Source organism: Ascidiella aspersa, chromosome 3 (genome assembly GCF_963924565.1).
Source record: "Ascidiella aspersa chromosome 3, kaAscAspe10.2, whole genome shotgun sequence".
In the NCBI taxonomy this organism is placed as follows: Eukaryota; Metazoa; Chordata; class Ascidiacea; order Phlebobranchia; family Ascidiidae; genus Ascidiella; species Ascidiella aspersa.
The window spans coordinates 17,285,821-17,294,766 of record NC_139449.1 but is presented as its reverse complement, the minus strand read 5'-3'; the positions used below and the strand labels follow the sequence as shown (position 1 = coordinate 17,294,766).

Genomic DNA, 8,946 nt, shown 5'->3' with positions numbered 1-8,946 from the left:
TTAGAAGTAGGCTACTATCCATTCCTTAAGCAATAAATTGTGATGTAATTGGCAGATCCGCGGATAATAGTGCGCATTCACTACCGGTAATTGGAAGGTTTTTATAAACTAGAGTTTATAGATTTTGAAAATACCGAACAACATTTGTGTTATTTTACAGCAGTGGTTCCCAACTTTTTTAACTTGCGGGACCCCCCAAATATAATAAATAGATTGCAGGACCCGACTAGAATTTTTGTTTACCTAGTCCAAAGAGTTTTTATTTCACTCTTTGCCTAGTCCCTCCTAGTGGTTTACCTAAGTGGTATGCAAACGGAACAAACATGTAGAAAAACTTCATTTGATTTTTATTAGTTATATCAAGAGTGTCACCAATAAACAGAATTTGATTTTTTGTCTCAAATACCTGGAGCCAATATTTTTATGCCCTAAAGGCCTAAAATATATGACGTTACCATTCTATGCGCGCAGGTAACCACTTTATGTAACTCGGGGGTTTACCTAAATATTTAGTAGGAACTGCTCTTTGCACGTTAAATGTTCCCAACGAACATTATTTATGTTAGGGCGCGTGTTAACGTTTGGGTTTGGGTATAGATTAAGCAAAATGTAAAAATTGAGTCATATATTATTTTAAAGAGTAGACTCGTAGCTGTCACCCTATGAAAGTCACTTAGGGCACATTGTAATTTTAAAGCCGAATATGACTGAATATTAATATTTTTTTAAATAAGTCTGATTGCTGGCTAGTTTAGGTTAAATTTTTTTTTCTGATCAATATCTTGTTACTTCCGGAGATATTACGTCAAGAATTTTGAACTGCGTACTTCCCTTTGGTCTTTCATAATTGTTTCAAAGCTGTAGTGTGATTCTAAACCAGCGCCATAGAAAATAGACTGCGTGAACCGCTAAATTTTGAAAGTTTGATACCGGTTGCCTGGCAAATAATATCTTCTTATTTTGAAATGAAAGTTAATCTGTTTACTACTAAAGCTTACCTAAACTATTTTAAGCTAATATAACTATGAGTGATGATAAAGTTGGAAAACTAGAGAATGAAGCAAAGAAAAGGAGAGAAAAATTAAAGGCACTACGAAAGCAGAGAGAGGAAAAAAACAATCCTGATTCACAACAGGGAGCAAAAGAATCTTTGCCCTTGCCAGAACTAAAACTAAGAAACTACCAACCCTCATCAGAAGACTTGAAAGAAGTAAAAGTAGACAAGGCTGAGCCTGGAAATGTTGAGGAAATAATTAAGGTTTAATTTTTGTATATGTCTAAATAAGTTTTTTGGCTGAAACAGTCTCTAAACTTTTTTAAAACTACCTTAAAATATAGCTCAATTCTGTAACAACAGAGAATTATATAAATGTTAGTTTAAAAAAAAATGTGGGTTGTTACAAGCAGTCACCATAGCCAAAATTAAAATGAAAACTATATTGGGCTACAGTCTGTTATATTTTCAGGTAACAAAGTTTCATTTTAAAGATTTAGAGACATTTTGTGTCTTCTAATGTTTTAGTGACAAGTTTATTTTGTTTTTTTATTAGGACCAACTGGAGAGTCAAACCTCAATTCCAACTGTAAATGAGGAGGTGGACCTTTTAAATTTAGCACCACGCAAACTTGATTGGGATTTAAAGCGAGACATCAAGTCAAAACTGGACAAATTAGAAAGAAGGACCCAGCGTGCAATTGCTGATTTAATAAGGGAACGTTTAAAGGAGTCAACAAAGTCTGATCCATCTCATTTTTCTGAGGTGCCAGATGAACCAAACGAAGGTTATGTTTCAGAATAGCTTACCTGTCAGTGGTAATTACTAATTACACACTTCATTAACTGGGGCGTATCATGATATTGAACATGATGCGTGAACTTATATTCTGAAAATTCTACTATTGCTTTCTTATCAACTGAAATGCATTTGTAAACCTTTTTTTGTGGTACTGAGTAAATTCAGTTTCTGCATGCCCCAGGATGTGATACAAAATTGCACTGCCATAGTTGTCAAGCAATCTGCAAACTACTACATAATATTTGTAGGCAATTGTTTGTTTGTCCCCATATACAATAAATTTAAGGCAAATATTAACACTATTCCAATGTTTTTGCAGTGGTTGCTTAGCAGAAAATGCTGACTTATAATTCCATTATCTTTCTGCGACTTAATCTTAAAAATTATATTCAAGATTTAATATATGAACATTTATTTGCGCACAAAATTACAGATTTACAGAACTCAAGTATTCACAAACACACTTTTTTCTGCTAAATGTGTAGTACAATACTAACATAATTATTTTGTGAATATTTTCATCCTTTTTATTAATTGATGTAGTTTCAACTTCACCACGATACCAAGAAGTGTAGCAAAACATACAGCAACCAGCAGACCTTTAAATAGAATTAAATGTAGTTCAATTTATTGTGAATGGTGGTAATTATTATAAACATTAAAACCAGGCTGTCGAAGCATTTGACTTATCCTGTTAAGATTTGAGTTTTCGCTTACAAATTGCGTTAAATCTAAAAGTGTGGTTTGATAACTCTAGAAAATAATTATTGAATCATAACTCCCATTAAAATAATGTTTTATGGCGTAATAAAATAGCAGCTCATTATTGAAATGTCTGAAAAATAAAAAAACAACGTTTTATTTAATGAATATTATTTTTTTTATGAAGTTTAAAAATAGGTGAAATTGACTCAGCAAAATATAAGTTGTATGATGAAGTAAACTACTTTTTAAAGGTTTGGGATTGGTAAAGGTACAGATTCTCATAAAATATTTGTCAAGTTTGGGTTCGGTTAAGGCTTAGTTGCAAAAAATTGGTCCAAAACCCAGACATAAAGTTTGGGTAAAGTTCGACTCCCTAATTTAAATACGTGTGGTTTATACTTAAAGTAAGGACAACTAATGTTTTTTTAGTAATAACTTGGTAAATAAATAATTTTTTACCTGAAAAAACAACAGAAATTTAGACCTGCAAAATTCAGAATTTGATTTTTTTTACAAAATTGTGCACAATTGAATACCTTAATTTAGACAACACATTGCTGGATAAGTGCTGAGTGTCACCAGTCACTTGTTTGTGATGTTTTACTAACAACCGGTGGAACACAAATCATGTTTTTGGGCAAATCTCACAACTATCTAAATCTAAAGCAAAACAACTTTTACAAAACCAAAAATGAGCCTTCGTAGTAAATTTTGTCCCGCGTATATTGCTTTAATGAAGATATCTAATACAATTAAAATGTTGCTGAATGTAACTCAAAACTAAATTTTAATAAAAAAAATAAATTAAAGGTCAGTTTCAAATAGCTCACTACAGGGGCGTATCCAGGAACAAAAAAGCGAGTCCCGAATTTTTTACTTAGGGAATTTCCCTATTTTCCATCTATGGTTATTGAATAATGACGTCGTAAATTAGTGACGGGCATGACGTCATAAATAGTGATTTGTAATGACGTCAAAAAAAATAATCAGACACAACCAATTAACATCCAGTAAAGCGTACTTTTACGACGCAAAGCGACGCAAAGCGACGCAAAAGCGAATACGTGGGTCTAAACGGCTTAGTGTGCAATCGTTAACTTCAGGCGAAAAACTAAACCAAGACGGAAAGTATGTGTGATTGATTTCGGTAGAATCATGTTCAGACTATTACCAGCGCATTTTCCTAAACTAAATTACAAGCACGTTTTCGACACCTGCAATACTAAACGAAGATGGTTTTCCCCTGGTGTTATTTTGCCACCCATTATGGCAACTTCTGCGCCGAGCAATGTGCTGAATCAGCAAGCTGCGGTTAAGAGGAAATAAGTTGTGTCAATTACACACTGGTCTTAGGATATGCTTATAGAGAATAATTTGGCGATAACAATCATTACATAAAAAAGGCCTATTTGAAAGTCACAGTTAACCACATCTTAAGAGAATCTGCTTCAGTTAAAAAATGCCGTTGTTACACCAACATCAGATATTAGCGCGAACAGCGAGTGACATTAGTTGCGCCTAACTCGACGTTTTTAACGATACAAAAGTAATAAGGCTTGACTTTGCGTTGTCAATTGTCGAGCACACCTGCTAATCAGCCAACCTGAACGAATAACGAAAGGCGTAAGAGAAGCAATATCCTGCGTTTACGGTTGACCAAACAAAAGACGAAAAACAGCGTTTGCGTTTGATTTTGATTTTGGTTTCGCATTAGCTTAAGACGCGTGACCCAATTACATTGAAAACATTGCTGCTTAGGACGGTGAGTAAAACCCTGAAAAAAACGAACAAAAAACGATAATGTCACTAACTAAAACCGAGGTCCGGACACCCAAGTCCGACTCTACAGGCTGTATTTTACCCATTTACGTAACTTGCTTAAGGTGGATATGCAGCAACAGTGCTGCGCAGTCGGACTCGGGACTCGATGCGTCGGTTTGTTTTGCAGTGGTTGGACTCGGGAATCGGGTATGACCACGTAAAATTACCCGAGTCCGTCATGCGCATGCGCAGTACCAAATTTTTAAACTTCAACTGGATATTCAACTGGAAAATTGTAATAGGTGGAATAGCATATGGTGGAATATTTTCCAACCATGTAGCCTATTGTTAGTGAATGAATTATACGTCACCCCTATAAATGGATTGCTGAATATCCACGTTATTTTAGTTCGTTATTTTTTTAGACTCGGGATTCCAGAAAAACCAATTGACTCCGTCGAATCCGACTCCGCAGCAATGCCTGGTCTACATTATACAGGCAGTGTTTTCACGTAGACTAAATATAAACCGCGCTTAGTGCAAATAGGCGTTATAAATGTTAAACTATAAAGAATAAATATTTATCTTATCTGCGGTTTTAGTTAGCAAAACGTTAATTTGGCAAAGTAATGATGTAAATCAGCATCTATAGAACATTAAAATTGTGTTCTGTTTTTTAATGTAGTTATGTATCTCGATTAATTGCTGTTTTGTCACTAAAGGGAATAGCCTATTAGGATTAAACCACCCAAAAAACAGAGGTAATCAATTAAAAATCTACCACTAGGTTTGGATATTCTGGATTCGTTATTCTACATTCGAAACTTTTATTATAGAAAACCTTGGGATGCAACTTTAAACATCCCAACCGGAAAGCTTTGCAATTTTCATTTAAGTAGGACAGTTTAACCTAGGGTACACTACACTATGTATCGAAACGTCTTAATAATTTTGGCCTTGAATTCATTATCAAGCTACAGTTTAACCTTATGTGAGATTATACCCTTACATTGACCTGTTTTCTGGATTGAGGCTGGTATAGATTGCTTGCGATGAAGAGGACCGATTACTTTGTCAAGAACTGTCATTTCTTTAAAACGCCGTTTTCTGCCTCTTGTACCACTTTTTGTTGCGTTTTGACAATTCTGTTAAAAAAGTTTTATTATACTATAATCATTATAATGCAAATAACAACTATATACGAAAAACTGTGAACAGCAAAACTATGTCACGTATCAAAAAACATGTTCTGGGATATGAACAAAACAATCGTATTTTTAGATATCACCTCTCTATAAATTCAGATATTTCTCTTTTGAGGAACTTTATTTGGGGAGGTGTGGGAGTCATGGGAATTGTTCAAAGATAACGTCACAAAGTAATATCTAAACAGGACGTCACAATGCAGTTTCCATTCCCACATAGCGTTTACTGCGATAACGTTTTCGAAAAGGCGATACTTGCGATACAAAATAACTTAACTTGACTTGGTTATTCCAGTCAAACGACTTGACTTTAACTTAAGTCATTGAGTCAAATGACTTCGGTCCATAATCGAACGAGTTAACCTATTTTATTGGTTTAATGTTTTATTGTTATATAAATTTGACTTCGAGTTTGGGCAACTGATGACTTAGATCGGGACTTGACTTAATATTTTTATAAACGAATCTGGACCCCTGCAAACCACCTGGTAAGCCTATGTCTCTCGTATAAATTTTAAACCTATATGACCCAAATTGTATCAATCGTGAGAGCCGCGCTTTCGCTTTTATGACTAAACATGTTATGCGCTCGGCCTATTTTGCTGCATTGTGCAGTCAACCACACTTTAAACTTGTTTTAGTAAAAGGCGCACGTATTTCTGCGATCTGTTCGTTACATTAAACCAGTGGTTCACAACCTTTTATGGCTTGTGGCACTCCTCAGAAATAATAAACATATTGCGGCAACCCTACAAGATTTTTTCGTTTAGGTAAATCAGCAGTTAAGTAGAAACCAGATTCCTAGAGATTCTCAAATACCTATCGGCACCCTTGGGCATTGAAAATTGCACCCCCAATGTGCTGTGGCACCCCGGTTGAGAATCACTGCATTAAACATAATCAGATTAATTTACACGAGGTATGATGTTCTGGCCGCCTCACACGGCAAGTTCGAAAAGAAATCACAGCTACTAAAATAACATATACCACAACGCCACAATTAACTACTACAAGTGTACATACGAATTGCGTCAAGAAAATCGCAGGTGTGAACATTACACAGAATATAGACTTAGGCTAATTCTACTTTTCAGCGTTCAACAGAGATAGCATATCAAAGTAAACTAACTTAGTATACCATTTTACCAAACTGAGAACAAATACAAATTTAAAACACATAGATCATCCGTGTTTTTAGAGCTTTTCTAATGTTTATGCCCGTTTTATTTTTTTTGAATTCTGTAAAATAAGTTGGTGATTTTAGGACATGTTATTCTGTTTGACCAAACTGGTATGTGATTGTACAAAAGACTATTGAGATCATGTTAAACAAATTTCAAACATTGTTAGCCATCTTAATACTATTTGGTCAAATCCTTTACTATATAGTAACTGCTCACAGGCGAACAAGATTCGGAAGTTGTTTGGCAGAGTTCCATTTGGCAGTGAAGGTAAACGGTCGTAACGCTCAGGAATTTGAATGCTCGAACTTGGAATCTCGCTACTGGCCCATCTCCATTTTGCAGGATAGCCAGTTTTTCGGATAGTAAGATCTCTGGAGCTGGACATCTTGGTTAAAATAGGTGCTTATTTGGACTACAATAAACGCTTGTAATTAGATTTTTCAACTTTCGTAAGAAACATTTCGGAATAATATAATTAATTATTTCTGACCTGTTCAATATGATGTTAAACTGAACATTGTCATTCCTGTCCAAAGTAGGGGTCGCCCAACATCTTGTTAGTACCAATACTAGTGACGAATCTTGTGTTTTTAGTTTCAGTTGAATATTGAACAGATGAGATGACTGCATGTTTAAAAAAATAGGTAATTTAAAATATAAAAACGGCAGGTATTACGAAAAACAAATATGCTTGCCATTTTTGTCAGTCAACCTATATATTTTATAAGACATATTGGTTGAAACGTACCTCATACAAGGACCTTGTTTCTTTAAGTACAAATTTGCTAGTCTTGTATATGGACATATCAACAGAAAAACTTCCAACTCCAATTGGAGCAGGAACCCGATGGTACTCCACGGCTGACTTTTTATATCAAATAAAATGCACCAATGTTGGATAATTTTTAAATATGTTGCATTTTTATGAATACAAACTCTTTCATTACTTATTTCTACGCCTATTAGGGTTTAATGATAAGTTGAATATTAAAACATGACATCATATAAACATCATAGCAAAACTTAAATGTACCGGTACTTAAAAACAAACAGCATTAAATTAACTTTAGGAATTATGGTTATCATAGCATAGAAATAAGTGAAAAAGGAACAAATTGTTTAAATTTTCTTGTTTATTGAATTTCCTGCTGAGATATGAACTTTTAGTCCTCTATATGTGGATTGCATATAAATAAGCAGTTACGCATCACTCGGTACCCTGTAGTTTAACGATATAATCTTGCTTCGAGGAAATACACATTCAAAAGGTATGTAGAATGAAGAACTGGCTAAGATCTTTCCACTAGGGTGGAGATGTGCGTGAACCTCGTTGTGGTACACAAAATGGGTGCTGTTTATCTAAATAAAAACATAGCCAATTTCAGTGTAACACAATTTAACAAGCTTATTTTAAGTAGCCTTTTAAAACGTCTAATTATAATGTATTCCTATTGCGTGTTTCATTTAGTTTTATAATTTGGCAAATCTGCATCCTCTGTTTAAAACAATTAACATTTTATTACCGATTAACCATCCAATGGTTTAAGCCAGTTCTAACGGAAACCAGCTGTACATAGTCCTACTGAGTAAATTATTTTCATTTTTGTTAATTTATTTTTAATAGAACTATCGGCCATTTAATTTTGTTACACATGTTTAAGTAGCCAAAAAAGAAAACTACATTTTTGTTTGGGATGGCTTTAGTTTGTTTCTGTCGTTGCTATAGTTTATATTTGCAGCCAGTGTTGTAAAGAAGTCATTTTAAGGCGACTTAAGTCCCAGTAGAGTCATTAAAAAAGTAACTTAATTCCAAATCAAGTCTTTTGCAAAGAATACCAAGTCCCAGTCCAAGACAAAAACGTAACGCACAGCGAGCAAATTGTCTTACGTTCATAAATTGAGATAAGAATCCTTGTATTAAAAATGTTAACTAAAACATTTAAAATCTAAGTCATTTGTCCAAAAGACTTAAGTCCAGTCAAGTCTTTTTGGTCATAATATTCATTTAAGTCAAATCACTTAAAAACCGTGACTTAGATGCAATTAAGTCAAGTCATTACAACACTGTTGGCAGCTGTTGATTCAGTATGAGTAATACCCTAATAATATCAAAGTGGGTAAATGTAATGATAGAACCACTTTCACCTCTAAGCGAGTGCCGCATTTCTTGCTCAGATCACCGGCAATTGTAAAGACGAAAAGGGTCTGAATGTTATTTAGCCTTGCCTTGCAGGCATTGTCAAGCAGATGGACAGTGGCCAAAGATTCCCCGCGACCCTCAATGTGCGCACGAGG

General features: G+C 34.5%; 2 protein-coding genes across 2 annotated transcripts; one reads left to right on the top strand and one right to left on the bottom strand.

Annotated features, from left to right (window-relative positions):
- Nucleotides 1-976: 976 nt before the first annotated feature.
- Nucleotides 977-2,622, top strand: LOC146160466 (coiled-coil domain-containing protein 12-like). The gene is made up of 2 exons (XM_083384563.1): nucleotides 977-1,258; nucleotides 1,551-2,622. Exons 1-2 carry the CDS (start codon nucleotides 1,025-1,027, stop codon nucleotides 1,797-1,799), a joined length of 483 nt encoding a protein of 160 aa, XP_083240689.1. The 5' UTR covers nucleotides 977-1,024; the 3' UTR covers nucleotides 1,800-2,622.
- On the bottom strand, nucleotides 2,221-7,494 carry LOC146160465 (uromodulin-like). Its single transcript, XM_083384562.1, has 5 exons — nucleotides 7,400-7,494; nucleotides 7,142-7,275; nucleotides 6,868-7,036; nucleotides 5,278-5,407; nucleotides 2,221-2,395 (listed from the first exon to the last, which is right to left on the bottom strand). The coding sequence occupies exons 1-5, from the start codon at nucleotides 7,454-7,456 to the stop codon at nucleotides 2,298-2,300; spliced, it is 588 nt and encodes a 195-aa protein (XP_083240688.1). The 5' UTR covers nucleotides 7,457-7,494; the 3' UTR covers nucleotides 2,221-2,297.
- Between the last annotated feature and the right edge of the window lie 1,452 nt (nucleotides 7,495-8,946).